This window comes from Arachis ipaensis, chromosome B10 (assembly GCF_000816755.2).
Source record: "Arachis ipaensis cultivar K30076 chromosome B10, Araip1.1, whole genome shotgun sequence".
Taxonomy (NCBI): domain Eukaryota; kingdom Viridiplantae; phylum Streptophyta; class Magnoliopsida; order Fabales; family Fabaceae; genus Arachis; species Arachis ipaensis.
Genome location: NC_029794.2, coordinates 113,791,622 through 113,810,559, shown reverse-complemented (window position 1 = coordinate 113,810,559; position 18,938 = coordinate 113,791,622). Strand labels below are relative to the sequence as shown.

At 37.0% G+C, this 18,938-nt stretch overlaps 2 protein-coding genes across 2 annotated transcripts; both read right to left on the bottom strand.

The window, feature by feature from the left end:
• Positions 9,918-10,349, bottom strand: LOC107620870. Its single transcript, XM_016322971.1, has one exon. The coding sequence runs from the start codon at positions 10,347-10,349 to the stop codon at positions 9,918-9,920; it is 432 nt and encodes a 143-aa protein (XP_016178457.1).
• On the bottom strand, positions 12,268-13,435 carry LOC110268465. The gene is made up of 3 exons (XM_021114649.1): positions 13,166-13,435; positions 12,676-13,083; positions 12,268-12,501 (listed from the first exon to the last, which is right to left on the bottom strand). Exons 1-3 carry the CDS (start codon positions 13,433-13,435, stop codon positions 12,268-12,270), a joined length of 912 nt encoding a protein of 303 aa, XP_020970308.1.

Genomic DNA, 18,938 nt, shown 5'->3' with positions numbered 1-18,938 from the left:
GATTGAATGACTGTGACGAGCTTCAAACTCCTGAAGGCTGGGCGTTAGTGACAGATGCAAAAGGATAGTAAATCCTATTCCAACCGGATCGAGAACCAACCGGTGATTAGCCGTGCTGTGACAGAGCGCGTGAGCGTAGTATTCACTGGAAGGATGGAAGGTAACCATTGACAACGGTGATCCACCAACACACAGCTTGCCATAGGGGGACGTGCGTGAGTGAACAAGAAGACAGAGGAAAGCAGAGATTCAGAAGACAAAGCATCTCCAAAACTCCAACATATTCTCCATTACTGCACAACAAGTAACTTTTAATTTATGCTCTACTGGTTACTCACAGTTCAATTGATAAACATAATTGATTTCCTGACTAAGATTTACAAGATAACCATAGATTGCTTCAAACCAACAATCTCCGTAGGATTCGACCCTTACTCACGTAAGGTATTACTTGGACGACCCAGTGCACTTGCTGGTCATGTGTGCGAAATTGTAAGAGAGTAACAATTTTGTGCACCAAGGGCACCATACAAAAGAAACCAGAAGTGACATGCTGAGCAAAGTGTATGAGATGTTCTCTATGAAGGAATGAGAATCAATTGATGACATGTTCGAGAGATTATTTATCATCATTAATAGCTTGGATGCTATGGGGATTACTCATTCCGAACAGATGCTAGTGAGAAAAATCTTGAGAAGCTTGATAAGAGAGTGGAAAGTCAAATGACCTATAATGAGTTGAGAGAAAAGTTACTAGCATATGAAATAAAAAAAATAATGATGATACAAAAAAAAAAAAAGAAAGAAGTGGCTCTTAAATCTTGCACTGAATCATTGGATGATGAATTCAGCGACTGTTTATAAAATTAAGAGTTTGTATGTTTTGTTAGGAAACTTAGAAGGATGATGAAACTCAAAGGAAGAAGCAGAGGTGGCAACTCAAAGGAACCAAAAACGAAAGGACTTATGGCTTCTTGGGAGGATCTCAAGATTGACTCAGATGAGGAAGAAGACTCGTAAGATAGAGCACAAATCTGTTTCATGACTGATGAAGATCAACAAGAAGAGGTAAATTACTATGACTTATCTCTTGATGATTTGCATGTGACTATTGATGATCTCACTCACCTTTATGAAATATTGCTGTATAAATACAACAAATATAAATCTGAGAATGAAGTTTTGAAAGTTGAAAATGAGTTTTTAAAAGAAAAGGTGAAGGAGACCAAATGTGCTTTTAATTTCATTGAAGAAAATAGATTTTTGAAATCTGAAATTGAAAAGTTCAAAGGAAAGCACATTATTAATCCTTCTCAAGAACTTGTTGCTGAAAATAAAAGATTAAATAAAGTGATCAAAGTTTGAATAATGATTTAGCAAAATTTCTACATAGTTCAAGCAACTTGGATAAATTACTTGCTAATTAAAGACCGTTATTCAAAAAAATCAGGTTTAGGGTATGTAACAAAAATGATGCAATTTTTTGAAAAAATCACTTGCAAAATTTTCAGCATCATTTTCAAGAATAAAATCATCATTTGATAAATCTAGTCTTGAATGTTCATCTAACCTTGATGCTGATTTTGAAAAGCTAAATTTTGATAAAAATACATCTTATTCAAAATCTGAACCTGCTTCAAATAAACTCTGGTCTAGGTTACATCTCTAACAATGAGGACGTTTTTAGAAAATTTCTCTTTCACAAAAGAGCCTCACGTTCTAGAAACCCATTTGTGTCAAGAAATTCTGGTTTAAGATTTTTGGCAAAAGGAGGTACTAATGTTGGAGATGGATCTTTTAAAAGAAATGCACCCTTTCAAATACCAGAAAATTCAAATCTTTTGATCACCATCAGCATCATATCTTAAAGTGTTTTCAGCAATATGCTCACACAAATAACTGTTTTAATTGCAATAAATCTGGTCACTCTTTTTCTTAATGCTTTATTGACAAAAGAAGAGTAGGAAACAAAACATACAAGGTTGTTTGTAATTTTAATGCACTTGGGCAACCAAGAAGGGTTAACTTCAAAGGATCCAAATTAGTTTGGATACCTAAGGTCACTTAAAAGATTTGTGCAATTTTACTTAGCATCCAAGAAGAAGAAAGACATGTGATACTTGAATAGGGGATGCTCTAGGCACATGACCAAAAAGTTCACTTTCTTCATCAAGCTTGATAAATTTGATGGAAGCTTTGTGACTTTCGGTGACAATGGTAAATAAAAAATTGTGGCCGTAGGTAAGGTTGGTAAGAATTTCTCAACTTTCATTGATGTTGTATTTTGAGTTGATGGGTTAAAACACAATCTTCTAGGTATTAGCAAATTGTGTGATTTATGTTGTTTGACTATTTTCAAGAAATTGGAATGCTTGGTTGTGTGTGAAAAATCTGGTAAAATTTTGTTTGAAGTTATAAAATGCAATAATGTGTATGGACTAACCTTAGAGGAACTAAAAGAACAAAATATAGCTTGTTTTATTTCCATAGAATCTGAAAAATGATTATAGCATAAGAAAATAGAACATACAAGCATGTTTCTAGTTTCTAAGCTTGTGAAAAATAAATTGGTTAGATATCTTCCTAAAAAAAATTTGACAATGACATCACTTGTAATGCTTGTCAATTGGGTAAACAAACCAAAAACAAAATCTTTCAAACCCAAGGATGACATCTCAACCAAAAGAACATTGGAAATGCTACATATTGATCTTTTTGATCTTACAAGGACTCAAAGTCTTGGTGGAAGCACTATAGCTTAGTGATATTTGATGACTATACTAAGTTTGGATGGATTCTTTTTCTTAGCTCATAAGAATGATGTCTTTCTTGTTTTTTTAACTCTATGCAAAAAGATTTAAAATGAATTTTTTTTAAAATTGTTTTCTTAAGAAGTGATCATGAAAATGAGTTTGAAAATCAAACACTTTGATGAATTTGGTATTTCATATAATTTTTCATGTCCTAGAATACCTCAATAACATAGAGTTGTTGAAAGGAGAAATAGAGGCCTTCAAGAAATGGCTAGGGCTATGTTTTGGTGAAAATAAAATTCCAAAATTTTTTGGACTAAAGCTATATTTTGAACCAAATCATCATTAAAAAAGTTTTAAGGAAAACACCATATGAGCTTTGAAAAGGAATACCACCCAATCTTAAGTACTTTCATACTTTTGAATGCAAAGAGTTTGTGTTAAATACTAAAAGATAATCTTAGAAAATTTGATCTAAAATCTTATGAACGTGTCTTTGTTGGATAGTCAACCACTAGTAAAGCTTATAAAGTTTACATCAAGGAACTTAGAATAATTGAGAAGTCCATACATATCATTTTCTTATGATTCTAACTCTATTTCAAGTGTTGTTGAGAAAATTGATGCAGGAACTAAGATTGCACAAAATTCAGATAGAATTCAAGGAAAAAACAAATCTGAACCTTCAATAGAAGATGCTGTTCACAATTTTGCAAACCAGAATCTAGGAGACGATTCTGTTATGTCTCCTCCTGACACAGAGATTTCTGAAAATCTCAATGGAACTGATTATTTTCATACTCAACCTGAGATTACCTCACAAAAGCCAAGAGAATGGAAGTTCTTGAAGAACTATCCACCTGAATCATCATTGGAGATCCCTCTTATGGAGTTACCACAAGATTCTCAAGAAGAAAGAGAGCCAAACTCAATAACTTCGCTCTTGCATCACAAATGGAACTTCCAAAATGAAAAAAATAATTGAAGATCCCTCTTGAATAAAAGCAAACGAGGAGGAGCTGGTTCAATTTGAGAAAATTGAGATTTTGCTGAGATCGTGTAAATAGAAGCAGTACTTCAGGGAGTTGTTGCTTTCTTGGACAATCCTTGAATGTGTGGTCAAGCAATACGCAAGCTGCTGTTGCTTTGTCACCGGCTGAGGCCGAATATATCTTAACTTCCTCTTGTTCTCAATTAACTTAGTTTAAAACACAACTTGCTCATTATAAATTACAAGTCAATAGTATCCCTATGTTTTGTGACAACTTGAGTGCAATAAAATTTTAAAATAAAAAAAATATGTTTTACACTCAAGAACTAAGCACATTGAAGTAAGATTTCATTCTATAAAAAGAGCATGTACAAAAGAGAACAATTGACATACAATTTGTAAAATCTGAGGATCAATTGGTTGATATTTTTACAAAACCTCTATGTGAAAATAGATTTTGTATATTGAGAACTACTCTAGGAACTATTGATTGTTGAGTTTTTTAATTAAATATGCTTAAAGATTTTTCTGGTTGTTTTTGTCTTTCAGGTTACAAGGAGACAAAACTGGGTAGATGATGACTCCCTCTAGGTTCCATGAAGTTCAGACTATGTGTTGATAATTTTAAATGAATTTGGATCTGAACTAAATCCTTGGTGGTCAAATATGTTTCCTTAGAACCACCACTAAACCCTAGAGAAAGTTGTTTTGTTTTATGAAGTGAGTCTCATTGCTTGTTTTAATCACATACACAAAAAAGGGGAGTATTTGCATTCATCATTTTTCAAGTCAAATAGGTTTTAAATTCTTTTCAATTTTTATTTGACTTGTCATTTTAAAACTGCCTGTATTGTTTTTAAAATTCAAAATTCTTTGAATCTCGTTTTATTACATTGGTTTGTGTTTTCAAAGGATTTTTGAATATTTAAAGCAGTTATTATGATAAATTCTCATCTTCACCACTACTCCCATTTTTCCTTACATATAGAATGTTTTTAACTTGCATTATTGAGTATTTTAGTGTCGATCTGAGTAATGAAACCCAAGACATAATTTTATATCTTAAAGGTAGTGGTGCTGTAAAAAATCTAAGAAAAAGGGCACAAGGCAGCCAAAGACACGATTTTCAAAGAAGAAGAAGATCCTCTTACAACCGAAGATGAGGGATCTGATGTCTAGCCCAATTTGATGCAGCTGTTTTCTTATAATTTGTTTTTTGATTATACACTTTACAACTTCTGTTGACACTAACACTCATACCTATTTTGCACTTGTGGATTGCATATTGAACTGTTTTTGTGTGCATGTTTACTATTCTCAATAACAACAGGGGGAGTAAGCATTGTATGAAAATAAATTGAAACAGTTATAGTAAAACAGTTGAACTTATGATGCTTGAGTCTGGCTGCAATTTTTTTTACACTATTATTTCATGCAGCTCTGATCAAGCATATTGCTCTGATTGTGAATATTGCTTTTATTTGATTTTAGTAACTAAGCTTTTGATTAAGGCTGCTCATGATGTTGCTGTTGGAAAAAAAACTGTTTCTGAAGTATTGGTTTATCATTAGTTTTTGTTCTATCTCTGGATTTTAGTTGTTGAACTTTATTGGGTGACTATAAATTAATCTTTATACTTTTACCTGCTCTACATTTTTTTTTTGCATATATGGTGAACTATTTTTTCATGCAGGTGTCCCTCCTTAATGACAAAAGGGGGAGAAAGAAAAATGAATTGAAAGGCTGTTGTCTATTTCTATCTTGATCTATGATGATGATGCTTGAACCTACTGTTTATAATTGAATTTACTGCTATTTATTATTTAAATTTGTGTTTAAAAATCTGCAGTTTGATCTGGTTGTGAATATTATTTATAGCTTAGCATCTGAGCTCTTGAATAAATAGCTTTTAATTAATATTTGGTTTAGCTTTGATTCATGCATGTTTCAAGGCTGGCTGATGATTTTTGTGAATTGATAAGAGCCTTGCAAACTTTGACATATGATGTGTCTTTCCTTGATGACAAAAGGGAGAAAAAAATAAAAAAAAGGAGAAAATGGCTGAATTGAAACTATTTTATTTCATTGATTAGTGCTCTGTTTCTTACTTTTAGCACTCTGTTTTAGTGGATAAATTTCAACCTAAGCTTTGATTGTTATTGATAAACTTATTTGCTCAAGTGTATATGTCCTGTTTGGATTCTGGAATTTTATTAAGGTGTTTGATAATCATTTTCTTGAGAAAATATGACTCGGTCTTAAAGGTTCCAATTTCTTAAAATTTTATCCTTTAGGAATCCTTTGGAGCTTGTATACAGTTCTTTACTTTCTTGAATATCTTGTTAAATCAAGCACACATTAAGGGGGAGCACATTGAACAAAAGAAAGGGAGAGAAATTTGCAAATCTTTAAAGGGAGGTTTTCTACCCTAATCTTTTCAATTAAATTTTAAAAATATTTCTCATCAAGGGGGAGATTGTTGAATTTGAAAAACTTATATGATGATCAAACATTATTAAAATATAATTAGTAAATTATTAAAATTATTATTAAGCATTTTATTTAATAATTTTCAATAGGTTGTTTGATGATTCTTGTTCAAGTGTGCAGGAAGCAAATCAGTTTTTAATATTGGGCCAAAAGCTAAACAAACCCAAGATGATCATTGAATTAATTTAGACTTGTGCAAAATTAATCAAGTGGCTGAACCTTAAGATTGGAACAAGCCCAAAATCACAAGCCCATGAATTAATATTGGCAAAGCAAAAGAAAAGAAGGAAGTGGCCCAAATAATCAAGAAAGTTTCGGTTATCTACTCTCATGGTTAATGGACTTCAAATTGCAATTCAATTATGTTCATACCTAAGTAACCAAAAGCCAAACACGTGACTCCATATAATGGTAACAGGAAGTGAAAATTAAATTTAATTTGATTTTTTGGTTACTGGAAGTGAGAATTCAATTCACTTTAATATAATTAAAAGCTTCCACCAAAAGCTTTCTTCCTTCTCTCTTTTCTCTCCTTCAGTCAAATCACATCATCTTCCAAGAAAGAGAGAAAGAAAATAGAATGCACAGAGAGTGGGTTATGACCAAAGGCCATAAGCTCCATACGAAAGCTATTCTCTCTTCTCCCTCCTCTCTCTTGCTTCGGTCAAATCACTCTTTCATAGAAGAAGAAAAATGGAAGACATAGAGGGAAGAAGATTGTTTCCACAGAAGGAAAGATTTGGAGAAATGCTTCAAGATTTTGTTTCCATGGAAGGAAAGAAAGGCCTCGGTTCATGAAGCAAATCTATCTTGAAGGCACAGCAAAGATTTATTTCCATTTTTGTGAAGAAGATAGCCTCCGAGTCTTAGGTAGGGAAGAAGCAAAAATGGGAAGCCTGAAGCCAGCCTGGGTCAGACGCTCATCAACGTTCAGAATCAATTCTTGGGGCCAAAGTCAATATCAATGGCCAAGATTAAAGAAAATGGATGAAAAAGGTTGAGAGAGGTACATGCATGTAGTTTCGGTTTTTCCTCTCTCTTCCCTTTGTTCAAACCATGACTTAGCCTATGTTGGAGAAGAAGTTGCTGGTTGGTTGAACCAGTTTCAACCTTGGAAGCTTCCCCTTCTATAATAATTAAGGGTGAACGGCCAAGGGTTGAGATCAATGAGTGAAAGCACACGTTTGGGTTTCCATAGCTCTTTGAGCTGTTCATTCTTCTCCTTCATGGCTTTCATTGAATATTTCTTTTTCTCAATTTAGTCTGTCTTTGTTTCATTGGTAAAAGGCAAAATGTGAGGTTTTGTAAGAAAAACCCAATGAGTGAAAAAAGGCAGAGAGTTAAAGAAAAAGCCATAGTTATCTCAAAAATTCTTTGTATGTATTTTTGTTTTGTTGTCATGATCCTGAGGGGATTCCCTTGCAAGTTGACTTAGCACTTTGCGGATTGAAAGCTAGGTTTGAGTCCTAGTCAAGTTCAGGCTGGGTTGGAATCTGGACTTGTTCCCTTGTAAGTTGGGTGAGCACTTTGCAGTTGAAAGCTAGGTTTTGAGTCCTAGTCAAATTCAGATTGGGTATAGAATCTAGATTTGTCCCAGATAGGAATGGGTAGTTCCTAGGGAAAAATTGGTGTTTGTAATATTGTGATAACATAGTGAAATTCCATCATTGTTGTGATGGAGACTTGATGTAGGCCACATTGCACTTAGTGGCTGAACCAGGATATATCTGGTGTTAATTCTTCTTCTCTACTCCTTTCTCTGTTTCTGTTAATTTGGAGATGAAAACAAAAGTGTGTCTCAACTCGGCATGAGACAAAACAAAAGTGTCTCTCAACTCGACACGAGACAAAAGCAGAAATATCTTCAGAAGGTTCTCTAAAAGGCAGAAATTAATATTCAGTGAAAAGGGGCTAAGATTCAACCCCCTTCTCTTAGCCACTGATTACCATCAATACACATACAATTCAAGCAAGAAAAATACAGACAGAAGTACAATTACAACAAATAGAACAAGTAGCAGATAAGCAGAGTTAAGCAATTAAGCAAACCAAAACAATGCATACCCAAGCAAAACATACAAATACACATGATGTATGCCTGTCGTATAGCTGATGAGTCTCTTCTATCGGTTATATAACCAACACGACATGTCCTGGTAGTTAACCATTGGACACTCCCTCTATGTGCGCATCCTCAAGCTCAAAAATAATATCCATGGAGTCAAACTCCAAGCTTAAATATAATATTCTATGGAGTCAAACTCCAAGCTCAATAATATTTCATAGAGTCAAACTCCAAGCTCAATAATATTTTATGGAGTCAAACTCCAAACTCAAATATAATATTTAAAATTCATATATATATGCATGCCCATGGAAAAACCCGGGGAGTTAAAGTGTCCGGTTATATCTTGCGATAGAAGATCAACGAATAGTCTCAAATATACAAACCACATAAAAATCTTTTTCTTTTTAAAATAACACTTCAAATCAAAACTCTAATTTTTATAGAAATTTCGGCAGTATCTCCTCTAAAATTCAAACTTCTGCCACCTTTCAAGGGTCCCAACCACCAAACTAAACACCTCTCAGTCATTCAACTAATTTTCAATATCAATTATTTCAATACCAAACCAATTTCAATATTAAATATTTTTCTAAAACCAACCAACTCCAATAAAAAAAATGAACCACACATCATATACCATATACACAATCCATCAATAATTCATTCAATTCATTCCTATGTTAAGGTCTTCTAGCCTAAGTTTTCACCTAACATTAAACATTAACTACGAGAAACCCAAAGTCATAGCTTGGCCGATTTCTCCCTAAGCTCGGAACACCTCAAAAACCTCTCCTTTCACAAGCTCCAAACTTTCAAACGTCAATTCCTCAAGTTTAATCACCTGGATTTCGTTCCAAACTAACCAAATCAATAAGAACACAGTCTAATTCACACAATATCACTATAATCATTATAGGGTTCACGAATTCAATAATCCACAAGGTTTTAACAGTTTCTAACCTTAACCACGAATCAATTTAACAAAACCCAGTGATTATTCGCTGTTAGAGTTTACCTAAACCATCAAAATCATACAATTCCTCATTACTCAAACTCTAAAATCACGAAATTGAAGAGAGAGAGAACTGGGTAAAAATGAAAATTTCTTACTACTTTATTCAAATTGAATTGAAGAGATTTTTTATACAAACACGTGGTCACTAACGACTCGTCAATTGAAGCTCCGGATTGAAAGTTATGGACGATTGAATTTTTGGAGACGTTAGGTTTTTCTCTACGTCGATTTCTCTTTTCTCCACTCCACAACGTGAATTTCCCTTTCATTAAGGGAGAAGTGGCTGAAGCCACTTATAAGGGAGTGAATGGGTTGGGCCTTGGGTCCGGTTCAATCCGTTCAGTTCGTTGGCTCGATCTTGGGCTAAAATCTTTAAAATTAGTGTCAAAATTTGTATTTTTAATATTTCTACTCCTCTAAATTAAAAAAATTGATTTTTCTAATTTTCTTAGAATAATAATTAATTTATTCGCTAATTATTTATTAATTTTTACGGAGTTTACATTCTACCCACTTAATTAAAAATGTTGCCCCCAAAATTCATATTTAGTTACCTGAAAATAGGTGTGTGTAGTCTTTCCTCATTTCTGACTCAAGTTCTCAAGTGTGTTCCTCAATTCCAACTCGACTCCAAGCAACTTTTATTAATGAGACTTCCTTTCCGCGTAATCTCTTAATACTAGTATCGTCAATTCGAACCGGAGTCACTTGAAGCGTCAGATCCTCTTTCAATTGAACTAATTCAGGTTCTAAAATGTGGCTAGCACCAGGAGTGTATTTCCAAAGCTGTGACACATGAAACATGTTGTGCAAATTTGAAAGATGCGGTGGTAGAGCTATCCGATACGCTACCGGCCCGATTCTCTTCAGGATCTGAAACACATCGTACAAGTTCAATTTCTTTCCTTTGATCACTCTACCCACTCCTGTTATTAGAGTAACTCTTAGGAATACATAATCTCCTTCATCAAATTCTAACGATTTCCATCTCTGATCAGCGTAGCTCTTCTGGCGACTCTGAGTGGTAAGCATTCAGTTTCGGATTTTCTTAATCTGTTCGGCAGTTTCAGCTACTAACTCAAGCCCTAACAAACTTTTTTTCCCGGCTTCATACCAACATAGTGAAAATTGCACTTTCTCCCATACAGAGCCTCATACGGAGCCATTCCGATGCTCGCATGGTAACTGTTATTATATGCAAACTCAACTAGCGGCATATACCGAGCCCAACTCGCCGGTTGGTCCAAAACGCAAGCCCTCAACATATCCTCTAGTTTGAATTGTCTTCTATGATTGTCCATTGGTTTGACGATGGTACACGGTACTTAAACTCAACTGAGTTCCAAACACCCGCTGGAAAGCTCCCCAGAATCTCGAAGTGAAACGAGGATCTCTGTCGGAGATTATGGTGGTAGGCACGCCATGCAACCTTACAATTTCCTTGATGTTCAAATGTGCTAGCTCCTCTAAGGTACAATCCATCCGAACGGGTAAAAAGTAAGCTGACTTCGTTAGCCGATCAACAATCACCCAAACTGCGTCAAATCCAGTTCGAGTTCTTGGCAAACCCGACACAAAATCCATGGCGATGCTTTTCCACTTCCATTGTGAAATTTCTAAAGGTTGGAGGGTTCCAGATGGTTTCTGGCGTTCAATTTTGACCTTCTGACAGGTTAGGCGCTTAGAAACGTGCGATGCTACATCGCGCTTCATTCCTAGCCACCAAAACATCGCCTTCAGATCATGGTACATCTTGGTACTTCCCGGGTGGATAGAGAATCCGCTCCTATGCGCCTCCTTCAAGATATCTTGCCGCAAATTCCCAACATTCGACACGTAAATCCTACCCTTGTACCTCCATATTCCGTCTTCATCCCATGAAACTCTCCATCTCTCCGAACTCTTGGCAAACCTGACACAAAATCTGACTATGCTCCTCTTTCATGATATCTTGCCATAAATTTCCAATGTTCGGCACACAAATTCTACCCTTGTACCTCCATATTCCGTCACCATCCCATGAAACTCCCTAATCGCTTTCCTTTCTCAATTGCCGACAACATCTTTTGTAACTTCTGATCGTCTTGTTGAGCTTTTAAAATTTCAGACTTGAGGTCACTAGAGATTTGCAGTGGGTTTAGGCATACATTCCCATTAGATTTGCCGACACTCAGTCTCAAATCCCCAAACTTTCTCACCAACTCCTCTTCCTTAATCATCATCCAAGTGATCGTCAATGACTTCTGACTCAATGCATCCGCTACAATGTTCGCCTTCCCCGGGTGGTAACTTAACTCAAAGTCATAATCCTTCAGCAACTCCATCCACTTTTTTTGCCGTATTTTGAGCTCCTTCTGATCAAAGAGGTATTTCAAACTCTTATGATCAGAGAAAACTTGAAACTTAACCCTATACTAGTAATGCCTCCATACACTTTTAAGGCAAACACAATTGCAACAAGTTCTAAGTTGAGAGTCGGATATTTTACTTCGTGCGGTCTCAACTGTCGTGAAGCATATGCCACAACATTGCGGTGTTGCATCAGCACACACCCCAGACCCTTCAATGAAGCATCACAATACACCTCAAAAAGCTCATTAGGTTCGAGTAATAGAAGCACAGACGCTGTAGTCAGTTTCTGCTTCAAGACTTGAAAGCTCTCCTCACATTCTAATGTCCAGAAAAATGGCGCATCCTTTCGAGTTAACTTTGTCAAAGACAATGCAATTTGTGAAAAGCCCTTGATAAACCTCTGATAATATCCTGCTAAACCTAAGAAGCTTCTTATCTCCGTCACTGATGTAGGTTACTCCCAGTCCATCACTGCCTCAACCTTGGAAGGATCCATAACTATTCTCTGCTTACTCACTACGTGACCTAGAAATTTCACCTCATTCTTCTAGAATTCACATTTAGAAAGTTTCGTGTACAATTTCCTCTCTTTCAGAATCTACAGCACAAACTGCAAGTGTTCCATGTGCTCCTCCTCAATCTTAGAGTATATTAGAATGTCATAAATGAAGACGATGACGAATCTATCCAGGAAATGATGGAATATTCGGTTCATATAGTCCATGAACACAGCAGAGGTATTGGTTAACCCAAATGACATCACAGTGTATTCATAATGACCATATCGAGTTCTGAAAGTGGTTTTCGGAATATCTTCATCTCTTACTCTTATCTGGTGATAACCAGACCTTAAGTCAATCTTAGAAAAGACACTAGCTCCTTGCAATCGGTCCATCAGATCATCAATTCTCGGCAATGGATATTTGTTCTTCACGGTCACTTTGTTTAGTTGTCTGTAGTCTACGCACAGTCACATACTTCCATCCTTCTTTTTCACAAATAATACCGGTGCTCCCCACAAAGAAACGCTCGGACGAATAAATTTCTTACTCATTAACTCCTCTAGTTGAGCCTTTAGTTCAGCCAGCTCCAAAGGCAACATTCGGTAAGGCGCAATTGAAATTGGTCCTGCTCCAGGAACCAGCTCAGTCGCAAACTCGATTTCACGAGAAGGAGAAAATTCAGGTATATCCTCAAGGAATACTTCTGAAAATTCATTCACAACTGGAATCTGATTCAAACTTTGTTCGTCACCTGACACATTTGCAGCTAATAGCATAACACCCTGACATTCACATCCACTGTAGTTTACAATAATAGAATTCAGATAATAACTCTTCGCCACAACCGGTCCTTCTAACCCTTCCGACATAAAATGCAATGACCTTTCATAACAGTCAAGCAGAATACGATACTTTGATAATGAGATTAAGACCAGTCATCGGTAAACAAATTAAATTATAGACAAAATTTTGTTGTTTAACTCGGAACAAAACTTGTGGATAGCCTAATCTAGTCACAATAGCTTCAGAGGTAGCATTATGCACTTTTAAATCATAGGCCAACACAACTATCTTCAATCCTAACTCACTAGCCTTCTCGAATGCTATAAATGAGTGTGATTCTCCAGTATCAAATAAGACAATTAAAGTTTTACCAGCCATTTCACAATTACGTCTTATTAGTGTCTCGAATCCTTCGGCACCTACAGTAGATGTAGTGAACACTCGCCCTGGTTGCTGTGCTCTCCCGGCATCATACCTCATCTTGTTTGAACAGTTCTAGGACAGATGCCCGGTGATACGTAAAATTGAACTCCGCACAACTGAACCAGCAAGTGCACCGGGTTGTCCAAGTAATACCTCAGGTGAGTGAGGATCGAATCCCACGGAGATTATCAGATTGAGCAAGCAATAGCTACCTTGTAGATTTTAGTCAAGAGATTAGAAAAGATGGTTATTTGGTTGAAAGCATAAACAAAATAATAGAGAACGAAATACCAGATTAGTGTAAAAGTAGTGAAGCATATTTAGTTAAGGATTCAGAGATGCGTATTCTTTTCGGATTAACTTTTCTTACTGTCTATTTCAACAACGAATGACTCATTCAATGGCAGCCGTAATTGACTAACTCATGTAGAATCCTCATCAAGTTACTCTCTTCCAACAGTCCACCATATCCGAGCAACTCATGTAGCATCCTCATCAAGTTAACTCATAGCTTCCTACTATAGTCGAAGGTGAAGAACTAAGCAATCCATTCCCCTTTGCGATCCTACTCAAAACGCCACAGACAAGGTCAAATCTTCCGGATCAGAGAATGCTGCTTCTCATACTCTAGCTTTAACGCCACAGAAACCTCAGTAACCCATGGTCAACGGGATTATATGTCACATATCCAAAGTCACCCAGGCACACTCTTGGAATCCGCAATGCATTCTCTAACTGTGGTTTAATGCTATCCGGGTCAAGACTCACACAGAACCCATGTAGAACAAGGATGATTGTCACTGGTCATCCTCAATTCATGAGATAAAGAACGAAAGTGCACAAGAGAATGGAATTAAATGTGTATTGAAATAAAACAGTAATATTATTAATCCATGAGAATTAGCAGAGCACCTAACCCTAACTTAGGAGGTTTAGTTGCTCATGCATTATAGAAAAGTGATGTAAAATGTGAAGAAGGTAAAGATGAGAGAGATGATCCTAAACATGAGTGATATTCTCCTTTAAATACTAATTTGATAACTAAGAAGTACAAAAAGTATGACGGACTAGACTAGAGGTGCGAAAATCCATCCTTGGGCCCACTTTGGTTGAGTACTTGGGCTGAGCTTGGCATCCAACTTTGAGAAATGGGTGTTGAACGACCATTAGGGAGTGATTGCGCTGCCTTACTTCTTGGTGGGTGTTGAACACCCCAAAGGGGGTGGTTCTTGGGCGTTCAACGCTGGCTTGTCTCCTTGGGACGTTGAACGCCAGCCAGGGGTAGCTCATTGGCGTTCAACGCCCAATATGGGCAGGCTCCTTCGAAGAAAAGTGTAAATCATTATATATTTCTAGAAAGCTCTGGAAGTTAGATTTTCAACACCATTGAGAACACATCATTTGGACCTCTGTAGCTCCAGAAATGCTCATTTGAGTGCACGGAGGTCAGATTCTGACAACATCTACTACGCTTTCCTTGCCTTTGAATCAGACTTTACCAAAGCTCCTCAATTTCAGCTAAAAATTACCTGAAATCACCATATAACACAACAACTTAAAGTATAATCCAAAAATGTAACTTTTGCACTAAAACCTATGAAAACATAATAAAACTTAAACAAAACATAACTAAAACACTATGAAAATGATGCCAAAAAGCGTATAAAATATCCGCTCATCACCCGGCTCCACCACAGTAGTAGCTTACACCCAGTCCAGTTCTACACAGAGTGTTCGGATGATATGCCCCACATCTCTTACATGTCAAGTTATTCGGAGGATTCTGAATCTGCTTTCCTTTGCCTCTTCCCTGGTCGTTATTGTTAAATCTCCGGAAGGTGTTATGGCCTCGATGTGGCTGCGGAACATAGCCTCCTTACTTAAAATTCTGTGCTCTAGGTGTGAAGTTCCTCTCCTGATCTCTCCTAACAAAAGGTTGGTGATCGTCCTTGTCTGACATGGCCTTTCTTGCACAACCCTCAGCAACTCGGCTTTTGTTTACCAGTTTAGAGAAAACTCTATTCACCATCAGGCCCACTGTACTCAAGATGTCACTCCGCAACCCACCTTTATATTTTATACATTTCCATTCTTTAAAATCCCCCAGAGCATTCGGACAAATCCTAGAAACCGACACAATTTTTCAAACCGATTGGTGTACTCTGCACTGACATAGGACCCTGCTTCAGCTATAGCAACTCAAGCTCCTTCGCCATCCTCACTGAGTTTGGGAAATACTTCTTATAAAACTGATGCACGAAAACTTGTCCCTTAACAAATCTCCCTCGGAAAGTATACCGAATTGTCGTCAAGTAAAAACTCACAGTAGAGTGAGGTCGAATCCCACAGGGATTGATTGGTCAAGCAACTTTAATTGGAAGAATGTTCTAGTTGAGCTAAGCAGAAAGTGAGTTGAGAATTGCAAGAAATTAAATGGCGGGAAAGTAAATAGCAGAAATTAAATGACAGGAAGTAAATTGCAGAATCTTAAATGGGGAAGGGGAGTTTAGCATGAAAGTAAATGACATAAAGTAAAGAGAATGGGTAAGATCAGAAATGGGGAATTCATTGGGCTTAGGAGATGTTGCATTCTCCGGATCAAGTTCATTTTCATCTCTTCCTCAATCAATGCATTCATTGATCTCCTTGGCAATCTTAAGTGACCCAAGATAACTACTCAATTGAATGAAGATTGAAAGCTTTCTAGTAAAATCAAGAGAAAAGAAAGAAGAAGAATAATAAAAACTATTATTGATTCATCAAATTACAACAGAGCTCCCTAACCCAATGAAAGGGGTTTAGTTGTTCATAGCTCTGGGAATGGAAAGCAAAGATGGAGAGTACATTCTGAAAGTTAAACTAGAAGTGCAGAGAAAGTAAAATACAGAGAGTAATTCTAATAATGCCAAAAGCCCCTTCTCTAGTTCAAAGCTACTCCTATATATACTACTCTTCTGATCTTCTAGTTGATTCTTTAAGTCTTGGATATGGGCCTTTGGATCTTGAGTTGAAGCAGTTATCTTCTTCAGTGGGCTCAGCTTTACTTGCAGAGAAAGTGTGAAGTAGGCAGGGACTTTAGCTTAGGGCGTTAGTGGTGTTAACGTGAAGTGAAAATGTGGGGTTGAGAACGTTAGTGACAATCACCTTTTTCATTAACGTTCCTAACCCAAAGTGGTCCACGTTAACTACAACGTTAGTGGCCAATATGGGCTTAATCCAACGTTAGTGACAAAGGTGAGTGTCACTAACGTTGGCATCATCTTCTTCTTCCACGTTAGAGCTCACATTAACTAAGTTAACGTGGCCAATTGCCCCTTTTGGAATGTTAGTGGCACTTACTTTTACCACTAACGTTGGAGTTCTACTTTTCTTCCACGTTAGCTTCCACGTTAATATAGTTAACGTGGCAACTAGCGTGGGCTATGATGGCTCACGAAGGCGTTATTGGCAATCACTTTTCTCATTAACGTTGCAAGCTAGCTTTCATTCCACGTTAGTGGTCACGTTAGCTAGACTAACGTGGCTACTAACGTGGTTCTTCCTTGCTTCCTTTATTCTGAAATCATGCAATAAAGTGCATCAAAGCTCTAATCCAAGTTATGAGACATGCATCATTCAATTTTTCCTTTAATTCATGCATAATTCTCATGAAATCATGTAAAATTCACAATGTTTGCTTGAATCAAGATGTAAGTGATTATTTACCCAAAACCTGCTTATTTCCTAAGAAAATGCATGAAACTACCTTAAAACCATAAAGAAAAGGTCAATGAAACTGGCCAAAATGCCCTGGCATCATAACACCAAACTTAAAGCTTGCTTGTCCCTAAGCAAGTACTGGAACAAGAGAATGATGAATGAAATGACAAGATGAATGAATCATTATTATGGAAGTCATGTTCTTGGTTTTATGGGGTTTCATGCATAGCAACTTAGGTTCATTCCTTTACTGGCTTTCAGACCTTTATCATGCCTTGGAATACTCACTTGATTGCACCTTTTGAGACTTTTATTTATTGATCCCTTTGTCTTTCTAAGGTTTATTTCTTCCTTAGGCTAAGTGTTCTGTGAGGGGGCGACTCTTTAAGATAAGCTTTCAGCCAACACTCCCGAACCAGTTGGTTCAAGGTGCTAGGTGTTGAAACACCCCTAAGGACTTACTCCCTCAAGTATCTCTCCCCCATACATGCACACCACAGGCACATGGTTTGTTATTTTCCTTCCTTGAGATCTTGGTGTCCAGCACCTCTTTGGGTTACTAAATGTTCTGTAGCAAAGTTGCTCTTGATAGTGGATTTTCAGTTGATAATCCCGGGTTAGTTAACCCAAGTTACCAAGTGATGAAGCACTCCTAAGAACTTATTCATCCAAGCAGATCCTTGGTACAAGAGCACCACAGACACATCCCTCAAGATTTAAGCCCTTGGTGCCTAGCCTTATTCTCTATTAACTTTTCTTTCTTTTTCAACTCTTATTGTTCTTTTTCTTTTTCTTATTAGGTTATTATTATTTAGCTAGTCTCATGATGCACGGAAAACTTGTCTCTCAACAAATCTCCCTTCGGCAAGTGGTGCACGAAATTGTGATCTCCAGGCTCGAACAAATCCTAGTAATGGCTCCAAAGCTTGGTGCTCTGATCTTAATTCATAATTGTCACAACTTCGATACAACTAACCAGCAAGTGCACTGGGTCGTCCAAGTAATACCTTACGTGAGTAAGGGTCGAATCCCATAGTAGTACTTTGCATTAATCTTTGAGGAACAGCAGAGCTCCACACCTTAATCTATGGAGTGTAGAAACTCTACCGTTATGAAAATACATAAGTGTAGGTCCAGGCATGGCCGAGATGGCCAGCCCCCAAAACGTGATCACAGGATCAAAATACAATCCAGGATGGTCAAAAAGACGCCTAATACAATAGTAAGAGGTCCTATTTATAATAAACTAGTCACTAGGGTTTACATGAGTAAGTAATTGATGCATAAATCCACTTCCTGGGCCCACTTGGTGTGTGTTTGGGCTGAGCCTGAGTGTTGCACGTGCAGAGGCCATTTGTGGAGTTGAACGCCAGTTTCTGTGCCAGTTTGGGCGTTCAACTCTGGTTTTGGATCCTTTTCTGGCGCTGGACGCCAGATTTAGGTAGAAGGCTGGCGTTGAACGCCAGTTTACGTCGTCAATTCTTGGCCAAAGTATGGACTATTATAAATTTCTGGAAAGCCCTGGATGTCTACTTTCCAACGCAATTGGAAGCGCGCCATTTTGAGTTCTGTAGCTCCAGAAAATCCACTTTGAGTGCAGGGAGGTCAGAATCCAACAGCATCAGCAGTCCTTTTTCAACCTCTGAATCTGATTTCCGCTCAAGTCCCTCAATTTCAGCCAGAAAATACCTGAAATCACAGAAAAATACACAAACTCATAGTAAAGTCCAGAAATGTGAATTTAACATAAAAACTAATGAAAACATCCCTAAAAGTATAGAGATCCTTTATACCACAGTATAGGGATCCCTGTGTGAGTGGAAGAAGAGGGGGAGATAAAGAATGTAATATAATGGAAGAA